This window comes from Crocodylus siamensis, chromosome 6 (genome assembly GCF_052110815.1).
Source record: "Crocodylus siamensis isolate JL-2025a chromosome 6, ASM5211081v1, whole genome shotgun sequence".
Lineage (NCBI taxonomy): Eukaryota > Metazoa > Chordata > Crocodylia > Crocodylidae > Crocodylus > Crocodylus siamensis.
In genome coordinates, this window is record NC_143400.1 from 52,863,633 (window position 1) to 52,888,229 (window position 24,597).

Here is a 24,597-nt window from a genome sequence, read left to right on the forward strand (position 1 = left end):
ATGAAACAGGTGTTTTGCGCCTTGGATTTGTTTTCCTGATTCTACAGAGACCTTTGAATATCTTAGTACCATAGGTGACTGGTAGGGGGAGCACGGGAGGGCACACTCGCAACCCTGCCCCCTCACTGGCTTCTGTGGGCAGTTGCCACTCACCACCCTGCTGCCATCCACAAATTGTGCCCCCTGCCCCATCTCAGGAGGCACCAGTCGTTCATGGTTAGTACTATATTCTGGAAGCTGATACTAGAAAAAGGTGTTTATACATTTAATTAACTGGATCACTGTTTATGAGGAGTATATAGGGGTGGATGAGGGGTGTGGGGCTGGTCCAGAGGTTGAATGGGGCATACAGATGGATCCAGCAGCCTGAGCCAGTCTGGCACAAGCCCCTGACTGGCCCCATGCCCCAGCTCTAGCAGGGCTCATAGGTCTCTGTGGGTTAGATCTGGCATGTGAGCTGTATTTTTGACACCCCGTGTTTAGGGGTAGTTGCCTCAATTTTGGGAGACGTCTCTCCTTTTAAAATGTACTTTGTAGAGGACTGGGGTGTTAATTGCAGCCTATTTAAAAGAATATCTATTAGCATGAGTACACCTGATCAGCTCAATCAAATGGCTAATTACTGTACATATGCAGTATTTCAAAATTAACTTGCTTCCCTGGTCGCTCTGTTATTTCAATTTGATCATGTTTTTCTTTTTTTTCTGCTCGGGCCTCAAACGTTTTTCTACTACTTCATTGTCGTAGGCCTGTGGTGCTGGGCCATGCCCCCTTTCCCCCCACAGGGCTGAGCCATGCTTCGTCCCACCTGGTGGGGCCAAGTTGGGGCTGGGCTATGTCCCCTCCCTCCCCTGCCCCTTCTGTGCCACTGAATGGGGCTGTGCCATGACCGTGACCATGAGCAGTACCCAGGCCATCTGTGGGCTGGATCTGGCTGATTGGGATCATCAGCCAGATCCGGCCCACAGATGGCCTGGGCACTGCTCATCCAGCCTGCTGGCCAAAAAGGTTGAGCATCGCTGTTCTAGATGTGTTTATTGGGTTTATTCAACTTGTTTCTATATATGATGTTAGAGCCAAAGGTTCCTCTTGAGGACACTCATCTCATTGTTTTTCTGTGCTTGCTGCAGTGCTAAATTTGTACTGAATCCCCATGTTCTACTTTGGTATAAAGACAGAGCTTTTTTTGAGCCACTGAGGAAGGACTTTTTCCCTTCCTCTCTATCCTCCCATCCCCATCCCCATCCCCCTTGTGAGCAATCTGAATGGGGCAGGTTGTTCCTGGTGCAGTGGAGAAATGCTGGAAGAAGTGTATTTCTCTCAGCTTTTTGTTTGTGTTGATTATAGTAACTCTTGATGGGAAATCAAAGTAATGCATTCTCTCCTGACCACAAGTCCCTAAGAAAATACTGTATCTCTTTAAAGCTGTTATTCTTTGAATGAAGTTCAGATTCATCTCTGCCCTCATACAGGATTGACATCGCCCTCAACTTTGCCTTGTTGGCAAAAGATGTCATATTCAGTTGTTACTGCATCTTGAATATCTTTTGACCTTTTCCACTGAAGATTTAGCACTTGTCTTATAGTAACACTTGGAAATAGAGAAGCTATATATTTGATTTCCTGTTCTCAGTCTAAGGATCCTGTTGTGAAGTTGCAGGGCCACCTGGTTTCACACATTTCTCTTATTTGCTATACAACAGAAATCTAGACCATGCCATTAGTCTCCTTTATTGGTATACCCTCTGTTCCACCAACTCTTTTTAGCCCATCTCCAGTGAATACCTGTGCATATCCTATATGGCAGCCGTGGGCAATTATTTGAGACAGAGGGCCACAAAGGAAGTTTTGGTGAGCTGTCATGGGCTGGGTCTGCACCCCACCCCCCAGCAGTTCACCAGTGGGCCGAATCTAGTGAGCATGGTGGGGCTTGAGCTGGCTGCATGGAGGGGGAAGGGTGGCGATATTAATGGCTACTAGCTGCCAAATTTCCCAACTTGTGGGGAGCCCCATGGGTTGGATACTGTGGCTCCAGCTTTGGGCTGTGTGCCGGGGATTGAGTACCCCTGGTCTAGCCTGTCAGAATTAAAATTATGGGAAGAAGTGAACCTGGACTTCTCTTCAGTTTCCTTCATGTCCAGTAGTGTGACTTCATCTGCCCCTTTATGTCCTTTGAGCAGTTTTCCTCAAGAGTGTTTTAGTAGCATGCACTCACAATGTGCATGCTCCTGTTACCTGAACAGTTTCTTCTAGAGAGTGAATATTTGAAAGTGCAAATGAATTTTTTTAGAAGCTGGACTCCTCAACCACATAGGCGTGATAGGAGACGCAGCTAATATCAGAAACTTAGCAAACCTACTATCTCAGTATCTTAAGTTGCTTTTAGATTTTGTGCAAATTATAAGATCTTAAAACTTTTCCATATTTCAGTATCTTTCATTTCCTACAAGTTGTATCCCTTACAGTTTGATAGCTCTTGAAGTAAAGACATCCCCATACAATGCTACAGGTAGAAGCTTCTTCCAAACCTCTGCCACTTAGAGGCAATTTTGTTCTCACCTGGTGCTCTTGGAAAAGAGAGGTAATTAGCTATGTTAGTGTGAAGTCAGGCTGAAGGCAGGGCAGTATAGCAGCTTACAGACTTAACTAATTCAGAGGCATGCACTTTCATAGGAGATGGGCTCCTTCATCAGATTAATGAAGCAGTTTCACCTATGAAAGCTTTTATGAGAATTAAAAATACTTTTCTTAACATGGGCATACATGAGGGATGGTCTCCACCGTGTATCTGGTGTTGGTGAGAGTGTGTGTGTGTGTGTGTTTAAACACCATGTTTCTATTAAAATGTGGCATATAGAGTACTACAAGGAACAAGATAGGGCAAGATGACACTTTAGAGCAGGGGTAGGCAACGTTTTTTGGCTGGAGTGCTGAAAAGACCACAGTGTCTACCTTGTAAGGTGCTGGAGCGCTGGCACACCACAAAAACAAAACTGGGTAGGAGAGGGTACATGACAGGATGCACTGCATGCTTAATACTATTAATAATCATTAATGTTGCTTTTTTAATTTTTTACTTTTTACAGTAAATAGAGAGCTGATGTCAGGTGGGGAGCAGGGGCTGCTCCAGGGCTCCGTGACTCGGGCCACAGCGTGGGGCCCAGCAGCACTGGAAGTGGGGCCCAGCCAGCCTGCGCAGCTTTGTGGGGATGGGGCACAACCACCCTGCCCACAAAGGGACGCGTGGCTGAGGCAGGACACCAGGCTCAGGGGCTCCTGCTTGGTCTCTGTGCGTGCCAGGTACATTGGGAGTGGGAGCTGCAGCCACAGGCTGTTCCCTGGGCTCTGGGAACAGCCGCCGCAGCCAGTATTCAGGGTTGAGCCAGCCAGGAGCCCGCAGCACAGCGGCTCTGTGCAGTGCCTGCCCCAGCCCTGGCCCCTTGAGGGGAGCTGCAGGTGGGCAAGGCTGGGACCCAGGCAGGCTGAGGCAGCCCCGGTGGCTGTTCACAGGCTCCAGGGGTCTCCTGTGGCCAGGCCCCTGCACTGGGGATGGCTCTGCCCTGCCTGCACTGTGCCCAGTGTGCAGGGAGGCCGATCCCGGAGAGGGAAGCCCCCCTGAGCCGGGCGTCCTGCCCCAGCCAGGCAGCATCCTCATGTGCACAGAGTGGCTGTGGCTCATCCCTGAGGAGCTGTGCAGGCTGAGCCAGGCCCCACCACGGGTGCCGCTGGGTACCCCTGCCTGCCTGCCTGCCCACCACAGCTCAAGCCTGCAGAACCCCAGGAAAGCCCACACTTCCTGCTGCCCCGCCTCCCCCCCCCCCCCCGCTTCCTAATGACTCAGCCAGGCTGGCTTGCCTGGCATCTCCTCTTATGCTGCCCAGACCCTGCCCCAGCAGTCAGCACCTCAGTGCTGCCCTGGGTGGGACAGGGTGTCTGCCTGCCTGGGCAGCTCTCTCCAGGGGCCATCTGGGCTGGAGGGTGCAGCCTGGTAGCATGGGTGGGGGGTAGTAGAGCACAGTCTCCCTGCCTCTGTTCTTCTGGCTCAGCCCCAGTGCCTGCCATGGTGCTGTGACTTGTGGCTGCACAGGAGAGCCTGGAGCAGCAACTTAAAAAAAACCTTTCTCTGCGTGCCTCCTGGCATGCCAGGAAAATTGTCTCCGCTTGCCACTAATGGCACGTGTGCCAGGGGTTGCCAACCCCTGCCTTAGAGACTGCCTTCTTATCAGGAAGAGAAGCTAGCAAGCCCCTGTCTTTTAAATAGACATATTACCTGTTTTTAAAGTGGTTCTGACTAACTCAACTTTTGTCCTAGTGAACAATGCAGAATTTTTACCTAATTATTTTTATTGCCTTCGTATTATTCTAAATCATTATTTTCTAAGGAACTATTTGCATTCATTAGATTGCAGCTTTAACATACAGCTACTCTTTGCTTAACATCATAGTTACGTTCTGGAAAAATGCAACGTTAAGCAAATCCAATTACGTCACAGTAGTTACCGACTAGCAGGCAGCAGCCAAACAACATTATAACCGAACATTGCACAACTTTAAATGAGTATGTTCTCTAATAGATCACCAACATACTAAGGAAAAAACGTTAACTGGGATGATGTTAAGTGAGGAGTACCTGTATAAAGTGAGTCTGTTTCACTGGCTAGCTACATAAGGGATAAAAATGTTACAAAACCTTCTAAAATTAACCATTCTAAGGTAGATAAAGATGAGTTGCTTTAATTGGTGTAGTCACAAGCTTAATAATTGGTGCAGTTTTATCCTGGACTGAATGGAGTATCTTATTTGCTGAGTTAGTGTGTTTCTGTGCACTCCTTAACTAAGTTTTATAAACTTAGCTTCATCTTGAGGGAGCTCCTTCTGCACTATTTTAGTTTCTGTTTGTATATCAGTAGAGGCTATTTGGAAATCTGTTTCCGTGTGTATGGTTTATGTCAATTTTTTTGGCTTAAACCATTTTTAAATTCCTTTTGTTTTTCCCTCTTTCATTGGAGGTCTTGAATGGAACAGCAGGTACAGTGCTGAAAACTTAGCTGTTCCTTACTGTTCTATAGAGTATTGAATTAAATTTTATTCACCTCACCTTTTGACTGAGTTTCTTAAAGCAAGTGTCTGTTCTACTTAATTTTTGGCATACTACCCAAACACATGTTGAACTTTCAGTGCTGTAATCCTGCACATGGAAGGAAAATGTAGTTGATTTGCATTGTAGTGGTTGGTATATGTTAGGGATGTTGTATGAACTTGTACTGCAAGTGGGGAACTGAGATTCATTTTATAGCTTGTGGGGAGGGAGGCACAGAATAGGCTTATGTTAATGAACTTGTACTAGCATGGGGTCTGTTGCAAACTGGGACCCTTGTTGAGTTATACAGGGCCCTGCTTTATTCAGCATGACCACAGTAGGCATTGCAGATGCCTGCTTCTTTCAGTAATCTTTGCCTGTGTGTCCTTTGTTGGGGCGGAAAAATGCATTAACCGGAACTCGAGCAAATGTAATATTATGGATTACTTTGTTTAGGAAATATTAAGAATTGTTTTCAAAAAATTAAAAAGCAAAGCGCTTAGAGTCAGAAAGTGCTGATATTAAAGATTTCTTTGTAGACGTATATGCAGGATTATGGTCTAATTATGTGCTCTCAATTCCACGGAGCTTGTCTCATTCAGTGAATAATTTAGGCAGTGCTCCAGAAATAAGAGATTCCAGTCTAAATCATCTGCAGCTACTTCTGTATAAATCCATTAGAGCATATTTTGAATGTATACTTTTGTAAAGGATGGCATATTTGGGGCCTCTGCACACAAATAGAGAGTGCACAGTGAGTGGCTGAGATGAGTCTATTCTTTCTAACCTGAAATGAATTTTATGGTTTGTATAAAATTTCTTCATTGACCATGTCAGCCATTCTTGTCCATTCCTAGGCTCTGAGCACTTCTAAAAGATTAATCATTTTATGATAATTAAAATACTTCTCTTAACATGGGCATAAATGAGGGTTGATTTCTACCCTATATCTAGAATTTAAGAATTTTAGGAAAAGTGTGGGCATGTAAACACAACATCTGTATTAAAATGTGGCGCTTAGAGTACTACAAAGAAATGGATTTTCTTTTCTGCCTTATAATTTAATACTCTGTTTTCTAGGTCTTGATGCAGAGTTATATTATGTGAGGAATGATGTTATTAATCACTGCGCATTGTCCTTCAATCTGTTAATACCTAGTGAGACCAGCAGTCTTCATTTCAGCTGGCATGCTAAATCCAAGGTAAGTATAAACCATTTCCACTTCATGCCTGGCTATATGAATACATGGTCAGGTGTTTGTAATTCAGGGCCAATATTATAGCTTTTTGGTGGCTTTTTTTCTTTGCAAAAAGTTACAGTATGCTGGGACATACTACTGTAGTTATATTTTATTCATATAGTCAAAGGGGAACCAAACCATTGTTGAGCTGGGAAAAAAACCCAAAGATGGAGGAAGAAGGCTGTTGGCTACATAATATTTTTAACCATTCAGTATAGTTAGTTGGAATGCATTCATTATCCATTGAATTTATAGTACTGTAGATAAACTACACACTTGTGAAACAGGCAGCCAGAAATTAAGGCCTCTGGAAATTTGACACATTTAGAACCCCAGAAATGTGTTTATGGGGGTGTAGAGAGAACTTCCAGGTCCCAATTGGATGGAAAGGATTTTGCTTAATCATTGGCTTTGGAATGTGCAGCCCCTCACATTTTGCACTGATGACTTCTTGGGGACAGGAGTAGGTGGAATAGGATCATGTTTGGGTGCCAAAGCCCATTTAGACCTCTGACAGGTGGCCTTAAAATCTGGTCTGTAGTGTCAAAAACTTTAAATGAAATACCTAAATAAGTCTCTTGCAAGGATTCTTTTGGCTCAGGTACAGCTTTCTAGTGTGAAGTGTGAATTTTTACCCCTGAAGCTGTTGGTAGCAGCTTTGTACAGTTCAAGCCAGTACACCTGTTGCACATTCTAGCCCAGGGCTGTCCAATTTGTGTGGCCTGCAGCAGGTTAACTCATAGTCCCTAGGCTCCCAGTGTAGGCACCACTCCCCACATTGCTCTCCTGATGCTTCTGGCATGGGGGTCTCTGGCCTCCCCCTCCCTCTTCCAGCTTCTTTTTTCTTGAAGAAATTACAAACTCTCAGTTTCATGCATGCAGCCCACACAGCATGTGGCTGGGGAGGGGGCTGAAGGTATGTGGCCCCCAGTCGCTCAGAAGTTGGATAGCCTTGCTTTAGCTTGTGAGAGTGGAAAGCGTGTTGCTTCTGCAAAATCCATGCACTTCCGCTTGGAACGTGAAAGAGTTCCTAATTGCCACAAATTGTGTTGGCTCAGCTGTGAACTGCATGCATCTTTTATACAACTCCAAGTTCCCAATGTGTGCCGTACATGCCCATTAAAAAAAACCCTATTAAAAAAAAAAACATTAACTCTGGTAAACCCTGGATTCATTCCTTACACACAGACAGTCCAGTTCATCCTCAGTTGTAACTTTGCCAGTAAGTGCTTTTAAAAAGTACTAAACATGTGGTATATGCATGGAGTGTGACTTTTTTCCCTAAAAGTTTATAGGTCAGGCAAATCAAAACAAGTTTTCATTGTATCACTTGCTCTGCTTTACTCCTTCAGTGTCTTCTTTCTATCTTGAACATTGTAGAGCTATGTGTGATTGGAAAAAAAACTTTTAAAAAGTTTTTAAGAGTTTTAAATCCACTTAAAGTTTAAAAAACTTTTAAAATGGTAGGAAATTTTAATTTTACACTCAGTTAAATAATTCCTAGAACTTCAGGATTGTAATTGGCCTTCTGTCTGACCCCATGTGCAGATGCTTGATTTGCTGTTCCAAAATCCTTTTAGCCAGATGCCTAGCCAGCCTCTTATTGACAACCTCCAGTGGGGCATAAACTGAATATGAGCCAACTTACCTGGCAGGAGAGATACTGTCTTCTCAGCCTTGAATGACTCGAGTGTAGTTAGAGGGTGAAGGCCTGACTCTTGCACTGCAGGCAGGCTGACCCCTGTGAGAGTCTACAAAGGCCTCCAAATGCAAGGATCTCGGCTACACAATTTATGGTGATCGGGCTTTCTCCCTAGCTTGCTCCTTTGGCCTTTTGGCTAAGGGCAGGCGAGACTAGGGGGCATCTGAACTCCAATGCCTCTGGGCTTGGGGCTTGCACATAGATGGATTGTCATGGATTTGGGTGTATCTGAAGCCACAGACTAATTTTGGGAAGTAGGATACTTGCTGGTGGTGACAGTGCTCTTGTTATAAAAAAAGCTAATGGCATGCTGGGCTACATTAATAGGAGCATTGCAGGCAAAGCAAGATAAGGAATTATTCCCCTCTATTTAGCATTGGTGAGGTCACATCTGGAGTCCTATGCCCAGTTTTGGGTCCCCACTACAGAAGGGATGTGAACAAATTGGAAAAGTCCAGCGGAGGGCAACAAAAATGGTTTGGGGGCTGGAGCATGTGACTTCTGAGGAGAGGCTGAGGGAACTGGGCTTATTTAGTCTGGACAAGATGGGGGTCAAACTGTAACACTTTAATTTTATTTAAAAAAAAAAAATTTTTGCCTTGATGTATGTTTTCCTTGAGTAGTGCTGTCTGCTGCCCAGAGTGGCACTGCAGGGGCAGAGGAGGAGGAAGGATTGCTGGGTGGGCTGGGGGGAGGGTGCAAGCAGTACCTGGGCAGCTGCAGCTGCACCAGGAGCAGCTCTGCTGGGAAGCTGTGCACACTGGCCTGGGTGTTGTCTGTGGGTGCAGGGCAGGCTGTCCCAGGTGGGAGCTGATGGGGCTCAGCCCATGCAGAGCACCACAGGGGCATCTGGATTGGATACAATCAGTTGGCCAGTGCCCATGCCCTTGCTGGATCCACTCAGTTGGTGGGCTGGATCAGGCCTACAGGCCATATTTTGCCCACCCCTGGGTTAGATATTAGGAAAATCTTTTTCACTAGGAGGGTAGTAAAGCACTGGAACATACTCCCAGAGAGGTTGTGAAATCTCCCCCTTTGGAGGTTTTGAAGACTCGGCTAGACTAATTTCTTTGCAGGGATGATCTAGTTGGGGCTGGTCCTGCTTTGAGCAGGGGGTTGGACTAGATGACTTCTTGAGCTCCCTTCCAATTCTCATTTTCTATGATTCTACAACTTCCCTAAGTAGCTTGTTCAGTTAGCCTACTTTTCTTGCAGTTAATGATGTTTGCTTGAGATTTGATCTAAATCTGCTTTGCTGCTATTCTTAGACCTATTGTCTCTGACCCTGCTCTCTGGGGCAAGGAGGAACAACACTTTCAAATATTTGAAATGCTGCTATAACAAGTTTTCAATGTCCTCCCTTCTCCATTCCCACTCTACCCTTCCTTCAGCCCTTTCTCCAAACTAGACTCAATTTCTTCAGCTCTTCCTCATATGTCTTGCTTTCCTATCCATTTATCACTTTTTTGTTTTGTTTGGATACTCTTCAGTTTTTTTCTGCACCTTTTAAAACATGATGCTGAAATCATGGTGGTGGTGGCTTTAAGACTTGCTCAGCTCATTCTTTCATGATATACTGACTTAAACTAATTCAGATGAGTCTAACAAAAAGATCCTGGAAAGACCTTGCCTGAATCTAACATCAAAGATGAGATTCTGAAGGGAATTGACTCTACATTATTTGTACAGCCCTTTTCTTTCTTGTACACAAGTGTTTGCAGGTTCAGATTCTTCAGCTGGAAAGAGAACATTGCTTATTGACATCTTATACTGTTTTGGTCATTTACCTTATAACTGGAGACGTAGTAAATGAGTGAGAACTTTATTTCTTAATTCCCTTAGTGTATTAATGATTTGGCTTTTGACTGGTAAATGTAGTGCAATAACATGAGTTAATTATCCCTATGTTAAGCATTTTAAGAATTGGTAAATCTTCTCCAACCTAATTTGCAAAAGTGCTTAGTGATTTTTGGCGGGGTTTTTAAAGTATTTTTCTCCCCTTTAATGCCCAATTTGAAATCATTTAAAGGATCCTGGCAATCAAAGTGCTTAGTAGCCTGCTGTGTTATAATTGAACTTCTATTAAATACCTTGATCTTGGGCACACGCAATTACCTGTCGGTATTGTTTTTCAGAAATAACCCATAATTTATTCAAGCTAAAGCTAGAAAATGTGCACATACTAATTCTTTTTATCGGTGTTATCAAATTCGTGTACACCTGGGTTTCTTAACAGTTTCCAACATGCTGTTACAGGTTGAATATAAACTGGGATTTCAGGTAGATAATCCTATGGCTATGGATATGCCCCAGGCCAATATTTCTTTACAAGGAGAGGTCCCTCGCACATTATCAGGTGAGTAAACTGACTTTCAACATTGAAGGCACAAGCACTATGATAGCACAATACTTTCTTAAGAATGCTAGTAGTATATGCTCACACAACTTTAGCTGTAGATAATAAGGCACAGCAGTTATCATTCTTTTCCAATAAGAATGTAAATCAAGATTCCTGTTGTGCTTGGGAATGAATCTTGTTTCCCCTGTTTTTGGGGAAAAGCTACAACTGTTCCCTAAAGAAAAGCATGACGTTTCCATAATATACGTAAAGTTATATTCCAGTCTCGTTATTGCAGCTAACAGATGCACCGGATTGTAAACTTACTTTGTAACATATACAGGGTGTTTATAAAATCCTTGTGCAACTTTAAACTTCAATCATTTTGGATATATACATGATAGAAGCAAACTGTAAATGGCTATTGAAAGCATGATTCATTAAGTTTTTTAGCATAGTATAAGCTATGCATAGGGTAAGGATCACAAATGTAATTCATGAAATCACTCAGCAGCAACTGGAAAATGTTTTCTACAAATGGAAGGATTAGATTGAACAGTGTATCACGAAAGATGACAGTTACGTTGAAGTCTAGAAATTTGAGCTGTATTGTGTTAAAAGTTAATGAATTATGTTTTCAGTTGCTGTTTATCATGTGTACATCCAGAGTTATTAAAGTTTTAGAGTTGCACGAGGATTTTATAAACGTATAAATATATATTAAATAATGATTTCACCTTATCTTTTTTTTTAAGAAACGCAGTGCTAATTAGCACCAAGGGGTAGTATTGTCCATTTGTAAAGAAGTCAGCTCAAGAATATTCTGCCTCCACCCCCTCAAAACTGTTAGGGGAAAAACTTGCCTAGTTTGTGCAAGAATATGCTCAAGTGTTTTTGTTACTACTGCAGTAAAATAACATTGGGGCTTTTGTTCACAATGGATGTAAAATCCTGGCATATTGCTGTCTGTGTTGTATTATTTCCTTTGTAAAGGCAGTGGAATATCAGGCTTCTTGTTTTTGCAGTTGTGCTGACATCAGGGATATTGGTACATCGCCTAGAAGGCAAATCTAGTCATATTAATTTTAAGCTTTGTTCCCAGACAGCCTTTCTGAGACCAGAATTTTCCAACTTGGCTGCTGTGAAAAGACTGCCTCGTTGGTTCTAAAAAGTGAGGGAGGTTAGGCGGAGAAATCAAGCACTTCTGTTTTGAACTACAGCAATAGCAGGACACATCTGAGCTTCTGCCTCAACTGATCGATTTAAGTGCTTGGTAACTGCAGCGTCTAGCAAGTCACTATAGAGACTTCTTGTGTGTTTGCAGTCTTTGAGCTTTACTACGGTTTATGTAACTAAATATAGTTGACTGCACCCACTGTAATAGATTTCCCAGAAATCACAAGATCTAAAGACCAAAGTGATGTTTTCTCAGTTAAAGTGCTTGAAAAATGTTGTCCTTTTTAACTCTTATCATTTAAACATTGCTTTATAAAATAAATGGTTGACATGCACTTTAAAAAAGCTTGTCTTATTCTTTGTCTTTGCAGTGTTTCGGGTTGAAATCTCCTGCACTGGCAGACTAGACTCTGAGGTTACGATACTAATGCAGCTCAACTTGACAGTAAATTCCTCAAAAAATATCACAGTGTTAAATTTCAAACGAAGGAAAATGTGCTACAAAAGTAAGACATGAAGCTGCCAAAGGGAGAGGAAATGGGGAGTAAAAGAGCAAAGATTAGGATGATGACCATATGATTAAAAAACCATTGGAGTTTTTGGTGGGAGGGAGGAGAAATGCTGTTGGGAAGATTGAGGGTAGAGAGGGCAGAAGGGTAATAACTTGTCTTCTAAGGAAATGGGAACTCTAGGTAAAAGAGGAGGACGGGAAAACAGAAATTTGAAGTATATACTGAATTGGTGAAATGGGACAGGAGGAGAGATGGCAGAAAAAATTAATAATACATTTTAATTGAATAGTAATCTTTCCATTATGGAAATTGAGGGATGTAGCTTTGTCTCCCCAGACTTACAGCATTTTGCACATCAAGTTTCTTAAGGTAATTTTCAGTTAAGAAACTTAGCACTCTGTGGGTACATCTACATGTGGTGTTAGTGTGAAGAAATGAATGCCAGCAGAGTTTGCCCAGGACCACAACATTTAGAGCTGAGGCGGAGCAGCCCTGGGGTGGGGGTCAGCCCTGGGATCCAGGTGGTGGCATTGGGTGGTGGAGGTGCTGGCTAGGGCACAACGGTACTACAGTACAAGAGTAGGTGGCAGGCAGCCCCTGCACTTTAGCACCCTTGTACCCCAGCCAGACCCTGTCACTGTCTACACGTATGTTTCAATGGAGTAAACTATTCTGCCATAGGACAGTACTGTTCCCAATAGTACTGTCCTACAACCAAGTTAATTAATTTACTGCACCCTAATACTGGCATACGTGTAGACTGTGACAGTACTGCAGAGCTAATTAGTCAACTCTGTAGTAAAGCGCACAAGTAGATGCACCCTGTGTCACTTACTTTAGTCCTGTTTGATCTTTATTAGTGAAATAATGCAGACTTTACACTTGCCACCTAGTTGATGCAGTGAAGTGTTAAGGGGTAAGCTACAGTTTGAAGATTTAAAGTGCAGTGTTGGTTTTTGCCATTATCTTTAATTGAACATTTCTCCTTCACTGGAGTCGGAAGAAAAATATTCTGATTTGGAGAATTCCAGGAAATACCCTTCTAAAATGGCTGGAAATGTCTGCTTTTAGACTGCATCTCAGCAAAGATGACCACAACTCCCATTCATCTGCTTCTCATAGTGCCTTTCTGCATCCTGAGAGTATTTATAGGGTTGATAGGTGTCAGTCACCAGCTTCCCTGAGGGCAGCCTGCCTTTTAACTCTCATTGGTTATAAATGCCTGAAGGTGAATTTTGCTAAAGTGGCTTTTGTTTTTACATCTTAAAAATGTTTAGCATGTAACATTTATGCAAGGAGAGTGAACACCACCGCTTGGTTTCATAAGAAAATAGTTCTCGACTGTTTCACATTTTCTGGTGAAAAAAATTATTTGGGTTTTTGCTGACTTGAGGCAGTTTTGAGACGGATGTTCCTTCATCTGTTGGCCTTTTGATACTGGTTTATGTTTTTAGTTAGGTACTTTCTTTAAGCATTCTAAGTTAGGGAAGTTTTCACTGCTCATGCATGCATTGTTAATCAAGCTCATAGTTAATGTTCATCCTTAAACCACCATGCAGCTGTTAGGGTGGGTGGGGTTGGGACACTTCTTAAATTCTGCAGGGAACATTCTCATTCAGTGCGTGTTACCTAAGGGTGCCTAAATGCATCAACTGATGCTTGCTTTTTTTTTTTTTTTTAAATCTGGTATTGAATGGAGGAGGAGAGCTACACAGGAATCCTTGTCTCTGCTATATGTGATTATAAATATGTAGGGACACAGAGGTGGCACTGCATGGTACTACTGCCTGCAGTTTGTCTCACAAGGTAGAAACTGGGGGCTATCTCCTATGAAACTTAAAATAGATGACATATCAGAATTGCTTGTTTCATTCCTCTTATAGCAAATTCCACCCAAAACAATGTCTGCAGGCTCTTTGCACTCAGATGAAATAAAACCATAATGTACCCTATGTTTCCTTAATAAAAGGGAGCTCTGTCAACAGGAAAGGAAGCAAGACTGGGTGGATCTCAGTTGTCCTGACAAGCATACCAGCTGGGTACAGCAATATGAAACCTTATCTAGAGAACTGTGCAATTACACTGGCTACATGTTATGCATTAGGCTCTTGGATCCTAATGCAAAAATCCATTTGAATCATGCATATGAAAACCCATTTCCCCCCAAACATTTAAACCGCCATGGTTTCTGCAAATTTAACATAAAGACCAGCCCTCAGTAAAAACTTGAATACCATCCTGTAAAGTTGCATCTTCCATAATGCATCTGGTTTGGAATTCTTTTTGGGCAAAGGTTTTATAGCATCATTATTTTTTTTTCCAGCCTTGCTTAGCTAAACACTAGGTTAGGTGACTGTTCCCCAAGTTGATGGGATACATTAGATTAGGGCTGTCAGCTAAAACCAAAAACATTGCAAACTTTTATTTGAAAAAAGACAACTTTTCAGCAGTTAAATCTTCCTTTTTCATGTTCCTTAAATGTCTGTCTGTGTGTTAAAATGCACATATACATTCCAGTGTGGGCATGTATGTGTCCAGGGCTTTTGTATCCAGATTCTCTTAGGCAGCAGTTCCTTTTGGGGCTGCTGCACCTGTCCTGAAGTGTCTTCAGCCCACAGAGAAGGTCATAAAGGACGGGACAGCTTCAGCTGCCCCTCAGTTCCTTCTCTCTGTTTATTGCTAAAAGCCAAAACTTGCATTGTGTGTGTGTGTGTCTCCATTTCCATTTCATGTGCTGCTTTTCTTTCTTATGCAAAATATCTCTAAATATATCTTGGGTGAGTCGTGGTTAAGCTTAGTGTTAGTAATTTGATAGCTTTTCTTCTCCCTTTTTTTGTGAGGGGAAAGCTTTTGTTGCAGTTCAGTACAGATTGAGTGCTTGGATGAGTCTGTGCGACTGGAATCACCATGATTAAAATATTGCCTTTCGTGTGAGACTATCCCTTTATGCTGCAGGCATACCAGATGCTCATTGTGTCTGAGATGCATGTGACATCTGTACATCTGTAAATAGTTTTCCAAGAGAACGAGAGAGTTAAGGAAACTTGATTTTTATTTTATTTTTTTTAATTTGAGGGCATTCTACCTCAAATTCCACGACAAACTTCTGAGCCTTCATCAGCTAGAAATGCCCCTCCATCCTCCTGTATGCATGGAGCTCAGTGTAAGTTACTCAAAGCAGGAATATCTGTGTGTAAAACCTCAGGTGACAGAGCCAAGAGTACTGAGGACTGACAGGGGTAGGAGATGGTGATCTCCAGCACCAGGTCCTTCCCTGTAGAAGACATGAATTTTCTTAGGTATCAGTTGTAAGGGTTACCTGAAAAACCATGATTAGTGAGAAGAGAAGGGAGGGCCCTTTCTCCTGTTAGCTCAATAGCCTTGTGGCTTTGGCACTGGCCCAGCAAGTAGGAGGCTCGGGTTTTATGTACCTCTCAACCCAGGGGAGTTTGAACCTGCATCTCACCTCTGCTCTTTGGAGGAATGAAAACATCTAAACCACAGTGGGCCCTGCTGTCAGAACCCAGACTAAACTGGACTGAACATAAAAGTATGCTCATTGGGACAGAGAGATGGAGACAGACCTAGCAAAGGAAAACATGTATCCTTTTAATAGAACTGAGGCAGGTGATTTAATATAAAGGAATTTAAATGGGACACGTGTTAAACTTCACTTTTTTCCCTTGTCTGTCTAGAACTTGAACAAGTAGTAAAATCTCCAACTTCTGACAAAAACAGCAGCAAAGTTATTTGTAAGTATTGCAGCATTAAAGTGCTCTTACTACTTGTTGCATAAGTGAACAAAAAACATTTGATGTACTGGTGAAAGGAATTTTGTCAAAACATTAGACTCTTCCCCATTCAGGTTATATGCAGCCAAGCAGTTTGGAGTTGATTGACAAAACAGTTTTCCTGCTTTCAGCTAGCAATATTCAGTGGGGACAAGAAGGAACTACACTCAGTGAAATCACAATCTTTCCCCGATGGCCCAAAGCCTCTGGAGTGGTGTTGCAAAAACCAACATATTTTCAGGCCTTTGGAGCATGTTAACATTGCTTTGCACATTCACTTTGGCAAGTTAAACTAACTACTTTAACTGGGAACAAAGGAAGGAGGAGATAGAAATGCTACCTGCAGCATTCTCAGTCTTGTTTTTGGTAACCAAAACATAAGCCTTATGCCAAAATGCTTAGGACTCAACAGATGGGTTTACTCGCTTTTTATTGATGCTAATTGGCTTTTACTTAAAGTACTAGAAATAATTGTCCTTTTAAATAAAAAAGGAAAAACCAGGTGAACAGGGCCTTGCAGAAGTCCAGTCTCTAAAGTGAGAAGTTTGTCTTGCCTCCTGTTAACACCCCTTCTACTATGAGCAAATTGTTGCCTCCTCCTAGTGCTTAGAATAGTCAGGCAGCCCTGTCACTGCTAAAACAAGGTGACAGATTTATCTAGGCTGGATGTAGCTGGGGTGGATGGTGGGAAGCAGTGTTAACCAGCTCATGCTGCTGTATTCAGGTGCAAGGGACAGGTTTCCACAAGCCACTCATGACACTTTCTAAACTAAAGCATGAAAGGAGGTATCTCTGGTTACTTGTTAGGTAGTCTTCAAATTGCAGGTTAGTGTTGGTGGGTCATGGCTTCTAGGTGTTAAATCCCACTTTGTCCAGCTGAGAGACCTGCTAGCATGTTTGTTTTGGGGGTTGGGAAGGCTGTGTCCAAATACTCTGTTCTAGTGGTTTCAAAACAGTTGCTCTGTGTGCCACATCTGACCCATGGGTTGTATATCTGGCCTGCTGAATCACTGGTGGGCAGCTGGAAGCTACAGGCTATAGCCAGGAGGAGTAGCTTGCCATCCAAGGCTCTTGGGCACCAGAGGATGTGGCTCTGATCAGCAGAAGAATGAGCAGGAGCTGTTATAGTCCTGGTCACTCTCCAGCTAATTGCCCTGTAGCTACCACTGCAGCCCTACCTCCTTGCAGGTGGCATTATTGCCAGCCTATGCTTGAGCCCCTACAGCTGTGTGCCAGAACCAGACTTGCTGCAGCAGTATGGGGTATGCAGCAGCTTGTGTGCATGGCATGCTACAGGAGCTGGAGTTGCTGCTGCCACTGTGTGTCCAAAGTTAGAGCAGCTGGATCCAGCCCAGGAGGAACCCTACAGTCTGGATGTGGCTGGAGTTTGATACCCCTATTCTGTTGGGACCCCTGTTGGTATTCATAGCTGATCTGAGCAGTTCTCCTGGCTCGCCTGTGCAGCAGTGAGGTGCCTCTGTGCTGGGGAACGGAGCAAAGTGTGCCTTGTGTCAATTGGTCCATTGCATGCTGAAACGGGTGACAGGCTTGACTGCAGCTCTGCTGTATGAACTGTGGCAGTGATAGCACTTTGCATGGGGAAAGGAGTGTTATTTTTCTAGAAACATCTTTCCCAAAGCCTGGCAGCTGGGAGGCTCCCTGACCATTTGCCATAAGCTGGAGGGCACCCCTCTGCCCTCATACTGATCAGGGTGCTGGTCCCTGTCTTGATTTAGGGTAGGGGTGCCGGAAGTACAGCTGCTCTGTCCAGCCTGCTGACATACCACAGGGCCACTGGAAGTTGAAAGGGAGGCTCAGGGAAGTATGGCCTGCTGCTGAATGCATGGCTATTGGGCCCTGGTGGACATGATTGTTGGTAGCAGGAGAGCAAGTCGGGGCTGATACAGCCGTGGTTGCCCTCTGTCTACATTGCCCATCACCACTTTCATGGCTCTAACTCCTTGTCCTCCAGCTCTGCCACCATGTGCTGCATTCCCTATGCTGGATCTAGAGCTGCCTCTAGCACAGGGCAAATGGTGGCAATGTTAGCTCTGGTTCCAGCCTGGAGCATGCAGTGGGAATCAGAGCTGTGCCCTGTGTCCCATGCCAGAACCACAAGTGTGTCGTATGTGTGTCCCCATGCCTTGGGCTGAGCTTAAGAAGTCCCACAGTCCAGATCCAGCCCTGGGCATAGGTTGAATTTGACACCCCTGGTTTAGGGCATGCTTCCCTTGTTAAAATGCTGTGGTTGCTTTCCTGAGCCTGCTTGCTCTGTGCTATACTGACCTCTCCTGACAAAACATAGACACATATTTAAAAATTAATTAAAGTTGAAATGACTCAAGTCACTTCTTTGGTCCTGTTCTTTCAGGCTATGATACATTGTAGTAAAAATGCAGTCACATTCTTTGCTTAATCCTTTGAACTTGTTTGTCACGCATGTAATTTGTCGTCTTTTTAGAAGTCTTTCTCAGTGATGTTTTGTCCTTCTCTTTCAGTTGATCCTGTAAATGCAGCTCCCACCACATCTACCCGTGTGTTTTATATCAGTGTCGGGGTTTGCTGTGCTGTTATATTCCTGGTGGCAATAATATTAGCTGTCTTGCATCTTCATAGTATGAAGAGAATAGAGCTGGATGACAGGCAAGTACCCAGTTGTCTTTTCAGATATGCCTTTATGACATTGTACATAATTCAGTTACATAAAAAGACATGTATACATGGTAAGAACCATTCTTTTGAAGCTGAGAAATGAATTAGTTGCTATTAATTTGCTTTTTATAGTAGTTTTCTTCCCTTTGAAGAGTTTTTGGACCACTGGTTTTGACTGGCAGGTCCTTTGAAGGAAGCCTGGGGAACAGCCAAAATCCAACAGTGCTAGTAGAATGGGTGATCTCCAGTCGGTATCCAGTGGCATCTGTCTGTGTGGTCACCTGTGCAAGCTTGTGTATTGGATTGTCTGATGCTTCTCTTCATGCTGGTTCAGTTTCAAGTAAATTTTTGTTTGGTTTTAATTTTTCTGGGAGAGCGCTACGCATTCCTTCTCAAACCCCAGGACAGAAACTTCTGAGTTGTCATCAGAGAAAAATCTGGGTCCATTTATGGCCCATGTAAGAACATTGCAGCCCAACATTAAACAGCCTCCAGTTCTAATATGGGCTATAAGATGGTAGGATCTGTTTCACCAGAAGTATTTGGATCATTTGGTGTTTGGCTTGAAGCCTTACTGTGGAGTAATTAAGACAATTGATTATAGTGTCATAATAATAGTATTTTATCTATTAAGATAAAACAAAGATAAACATGGAAAAGTTCAAGGGGAGGAAATTGGCCAAAAAATAAATCCTTCCTGATGGTTTTGTATCCACCATGTCTTATTTAGGGTGAAGCTGTGGCAGTTGGAAGTAAAGCTGTCTAGTCTGAAAATCCAGTGCCTCAGAGGCAGAAAATGCAGATGGGTTTAAAATTACTAGTTTCTGTCCCATAGTGCCAATGTTGAGAGTGGGATAAAAAATTGGGGGGCGGGGCAAAGATTCAGAGTCCTGAGGCTGTTGGGATTGAAAGAAGATTTTAAATATGCCTTGGGTGTATTGATAGCCTTTACTTTTTCACTAGATTGAGAGAGTAGTGCTGCTGGATTGTCTTCACTGTGACAAATCAGTGTATCATCCTTATTGGCATTATGGTAGGGCCTGTGCATCCCAAATGTGCCATTACAAACAATGTAAGAAAGGCAGTTTCTTTGTGGAAGTTAACTGTTTTTCTGTTCCCACCTCGTAAGTTGCTTTTTCTCCTTTTTTGTTTTTTTCTTATTTAATATGTGTTTAGTAAGAAGTAGGGACCTACTCAGTTTACAATTTTGTGAATTTCACAGAAATTGCAAAATTGAAATCCGTGCTGGCTACCCAGTGGGAACCAGCGGTCCTTATGGCAAACGCGGCCTGGCTGTGCAGCTGGGGGGGTGGTGCTGGTGCAAAGGAGAACAGGCAAGAAGGTGGCCACTGCTGATTGGCCGAGGGTTGCCTGTTGTGCAGCCCTGCCCCTCTCCACCAATCAGTGTTGAGGGGTGGGACTATGTGACAGGCAGCCCTCGGCCAGTCTGGCAAGGGGCAGGGCCACATGATGGCCAGACTCTTGACCAATCAGTGGTGAGGGGTGGGGCCAGTGGGGGGCCCTTGGCCAATCAGGTGTGTGTGTGTGTGTGTGTGTGTGTGTGTGTGTGTGGCGGGGGTGCTCACCATGATACGCCTGCAAAAATGGTGGCTGGTTCCACAATCTGCCCATGAAATTGGCTTGCTTTGGGTCATTGTCAGTGATCCGTTGCAGATGAGGATGACCACTCCCATGGGCTGAATGAAAGCTTGCAGATGAATCTGTTGATGACTCAGAAGGCTGATCCTAGCGCCACAGACTGTCTGGCAGATGCCACAGGCTGTGGTTAAAGGAAGGATCTGACCACAGTTTTGTTTTCTTTCCTTCAGTTTCTGACATTTTTCTGCCTCCAGGGTGAGACTGTTTTCCTGAAAGTAAACTATCCCTCACAAGGCGATGCAGTTATTTTGGTAAATGTACATTTGGCATGCACAAACATTGCCCTGTCCACTGCAGCTGATGTTGAATGATCAGTGCTTCCATACTGATGGCCACTGGCATGTGTATGATAATCCTTCTACTTTATGCAAAGGATCTTCTAAAGTTTGTGCTGGTGATGGTGTTCTTGGCTTTTCACATGGTCCCTGTGGGTCAACCAAGCTTCACAGTTGTAGAGAAGAGTTGAGATTACCGTAGCCTTACACAGTAGGAGTTTTGTTCGAGTCCTGATGTTGCGATTGTTGAACATACAATGATTCAGTCTTCCAAAGGCAAAGTTGTCACGTCAGATCCTATACTGGATCTCCTTGTCAATGTTGGCCTTCTTTGAGAGATGGCTGCTGAGGTATGCAAAGTATTTGACATTCTCCAGCTCCCCTCCATCAGTGAGGATATTTGCCTGGGTTGCTAATTGGCACAGAGCAGGTTGGTGAAGCACCTTTGTTTTTGCAGTGTTAAGGGTCAGTCCTAGGCACTGGTATGCTTGAGGGAAGCAGTTAAGGGCTGTTTGTAGGTATTCCTCAATATGTGTAATGACAGTACAGTCATCGGTGTACTGACGTTCCACAGTTGAGGCTGATGTAAGTCTAGTTTTGACATGGATGCAGGAGAGGTTGAAAAGGATCCTGTCCATCCTGTGTTCAGTGCCAATGCCATGTGGATAAGTGGTTTGATGACTGCAGGAAAGAAAATGGAATTGATGCATTCACACAACCCCGCTTGATGCCAGTTTGAATGGCAAAGGGCTCCGTAGCAGAGCCACTGCATAGGTTGGAGGTGGTCATTTGGTCATGAAGGACTCTTAAGATGGTGATAAATTTTCCTGGGCAGCCGAACTTCAGTAAGATCTTCCATAGATCTTCACGGTTAATGGAGTTGAAGACTTTGGTTAAATCAATAAAGGCCGCATACATTCCTGGTACTGTTCTTGGCAATTTTCATGGACCTGCTAGGCTGCAGAAATCTTGTCCGTGGTGCTTCTTGGTGGTCTGAAACAACATTGAGACTTGGGGAAATGTTTCCTTAGCAAGAGGGAACTGTCGGGTCAGTAGAGTTTGAACAAAGATCTTCCCAGCGATGGAGAGGAGGGTGATACCTCAATAGTTTCCACAGTCAGGCTTATCTGCCTTTTTAAACATAGTGACAATATTGTCATTCCTTAGGTCAGTGGGAATTTCCTCAGTGTTCCAGATTTTGAGAAACAGTATATGGTGCTTGTTGGTCATAGTTTCCCCCACCTACTTTGAAGACCTTGGATGGTCTGCCATCAGGGCCAAGTGCACTGTTGTTCTTCATCTGTCTTATTGTTTGGTAGACCTCAGAGGTTGGTGAACTAGCAAGTGCTTCCTTTATTGGATGCTGTGGGATGGATTCGCTGGTTTCATCAGTCACTGTTGATTATAGTTTTATAGTTTCTAGGGTCGGAAGGGACCTGAGCAGATCATCTAGTCCAACCCCCTGCCATGGCAGGAAAGAGTACTGGGGTCAAACAACCCCAGCAAGATGTTCATCTAACCTCCTCTTAAAAACCCCCAGGGTAGGAACCTGCACCACTTCTCTTGGAAGTTGGTTCCAGACCCTAGCCACCCTGACTGTGAAGTAGCGCCTCGTGTTATCTAACCTAAACCTACCCTCTGCCAGCTTGTGACCGTTATTCCTGGTCACTCCTGGCGGTGCTCAGGGGAACAGTGATTCCCCCAATGCCTGCTGATCCCCCCTCAGCCTTCTCTTGTGGAGGCTGAACAGGTTCAGGTCCCATAGCCTCTCCTCATAGGGCCTGCCCAGTTGTCCCCTGACCATACGAGTGGCCCTCCTCTGCACCCTCTCGATGCTGTCGACATCCCTCTTGAAGTGTGGCGCCCAGAACTGGACGCAGTACTCCAACTGCGACCTGACCAGTGCCGCATAGAGGGGGAGGATCACCTCTTTGGACCTGCTCGAGATGAATCTGTGGATGCGTGACAAGGTACGGTTGGCCTTCCTGACTGCCTCCCCACACTGCCGGCCCATGTTCATCTTGGAGTCAATGATGACCCCAAGATCCTTTTCTGCCTCCGTGCTGACAAGGGGGGAGTTCCCTAACTTGTAGGTATGGTGCTGGGTGTTCCTCCCGAGGTGCATCACCTTGCACTTACCTGTGTTGAAGCCCATCCTATTGTCATCCGCCCACCCTTGTAACTAATCAAGGTCTGATCGTAGCCTGTTGCATCCTTCCAGTGTGCCCGCGTCCCCCCGCATCTTAATGTCATCAGCAAATTTGAACAGGGTGCTTTTTACCCCCTCGTCCAAATCACTGATGAAGATGTTGAACAGTGCGGGCCTGAGGACCGAGCCCTGCGGAACCCCACTGCCCACGTCCTTCCAGGTTGAGAAGGACCCATCCACTACCACCCTCTGGGTGTGGTCCTCCAGCCAGTTGGCGACCCATTTGACTGTGTGGGTGTCTACACCACAGCCCCCCAGTTTCTTAATGAGAACGGGGTGAGAGACAGTGTCAAAAGCCTTTTGGAAGTCCAAGAAGATTATATCCACTGCTACCCCTGCATCTAATGATCTGGTGATCTAATCGTAAAAGGCCACCAGGTTGGTCTGACAGGACCTGCCACTGATGAAGCCATGTTGGTTGCCCCTAAGCATGCAGTCCCCCGCTGGCCCCTCCTGGATGTGTGCCAGAATAATTTTCTCAAACAGCTTGCCTAGGATCGAGGTAAGACTAACCGGCCTATAGTTTCCCGGGTCCTCCTTCCTGCCTTTTCTGAAGATGGGAACCATGTTGGCCCTCTTCCAGTCCTCCGGTACCTCACCAGAGCACCACGAGTGCTCATAAAGCCGTGCCAGGGGACTTGCAATGACCTCGGCCAGTTCCTTTAGAACTCTAGGGTGGAGATCATCCGGACTGGCTGACTTAAATACGTCCAACCCCTCCAGAAGCTCCCTAACTAAATCCTCGCTAACCCGCTAACTGATTCTCAGTTCAGGAGCTTTTGGTAGTGCCCTTCCAGCAGTTTTTGATGGACTCATTGTTTTTGAGCATTGTACTGCTGTCTTCAGATCTAAGTGGGGTGGGTCCACAAGAAATTGGTCCATACATACCTCGATTGCACTGAAGAAGCTCTGCATATCATGGTTGTTGATGTACCTGGGGAGGAATAACCAACACCATACCTACAGGTTGGGGAACTCCCTTCTTGTCAGTACAGAGGCGGAAAAGGATCTTGGAGTCATCATTGACTCCAAGATGAACATGAGCCAGCAGTGTGGGGATGCAGTCAGGAAGGCCAACCGTACCTTGTCATGCACCCACAGATTCATGTCAGGCAGGTCCAAGGAGGTGATCCTCCCCCTCTATGTGACACTGATTAGGCCACAGCTGGAGTACTACGTCCAGTTCTGGGTGCCGCACTTCAAGAGGATGTGGACAGCATGGAGAGGGTCCAGAGGAGGGCCACTCGCAAGATCGGGGGCAGCAGGGCAGGCCCTACAGGGAGAGGCTACAGGACCTGAACCTGTTCAGCCTCCACAAGAGAAGGCTGAGGGGGGATCTAGTGACCTGTTACAAACTAGTCAGAGGGGACCAGCAGGCATTGGGGGAGTCCCTGTTCCCCTGAGCACTGCCAGAAGTGACCAGGAATAAGGGTCACAAGCTGGCAGAGGGTAGGTTTAGGTTAGATAACACGAGGCGCTACTTCACGGTCAGGGCAGCTAGGATCTGGAACCAACTTCCAAGAGAAGTGGTGCTGGCTCCTACCCTGGGGGTCTTTAAGAGGAGGCTAGATGTACACCTTGCTGGGGTCATTTGACCCCAGTACTCTTTTCTGCCATGGCAGGGGGTTGGACTAGATGATCTACTCAGGTCCCTTCTGACCCTACCAACTGTGAAACTATGAAATTGTTGGATTTCTTTTTCCTTCTCCTCCCACCATTTGTTTTTTGCTCCTCCTCAATTTGGGTAGCTCCCTAGTAATAAGTACTTGAGGCCATTACTTGGTACCAGGTCATTGAAAAAAATGAGGTCACTTTTTTTTCTTATTTTGATTTTTTGGTTCTCTGTTTTTCCATTGAAGGAATTGTGATGAATATAAGAATAAACTGTACATCCTTTAAGGCCTTCCAAAGAGAAACATTGGCACCTACAGTCCTTTCATAGACACTTCCATTCTTTTCTTT

The 24,597-nt window shown here is 44.5% G+C and overlaps 1 protein-coding gene across 3 annotated transcripts in view; it reads left to right on the top strand.

Moving 5' to 3' along the window:
• RYK (receptor like tyrosine kinase) overlaps positions 1 to 24,597 on the top strand; it is an 88,749-nt gene that overhangs the window by 17,636 nt on the left and 46,516 nt on the right. For all 3 annotated transcript variants that reach the window (XM_090051285.1, XM_090051286.1, XM_090051287.1), the window contains 5 exons: positions 6,161 to 6,282; positions 10,280 to 10,379; positions 11,909 to 12,043; positions 15,745 to 15,801; positions 18,339 to 18,483. In XM_090051285.1, coding sequence (XP_089907411.1) covers positions 6,161 to 6,282; positions 10,280 to 10,379; positions 11,909 to 12,043; positions 15,745 to 15,801; positions 18,339 to 18,483 — 559 coding nt within the window. The remainder of the gene's footprint in view (positions 1 to 6,160; positions 6,283 to 10,279; positions 10,380 to 11,908; positions 12,044 to 15,744; positions 15,802 to 18,338; positions 18,484 to 24,597) is intronic.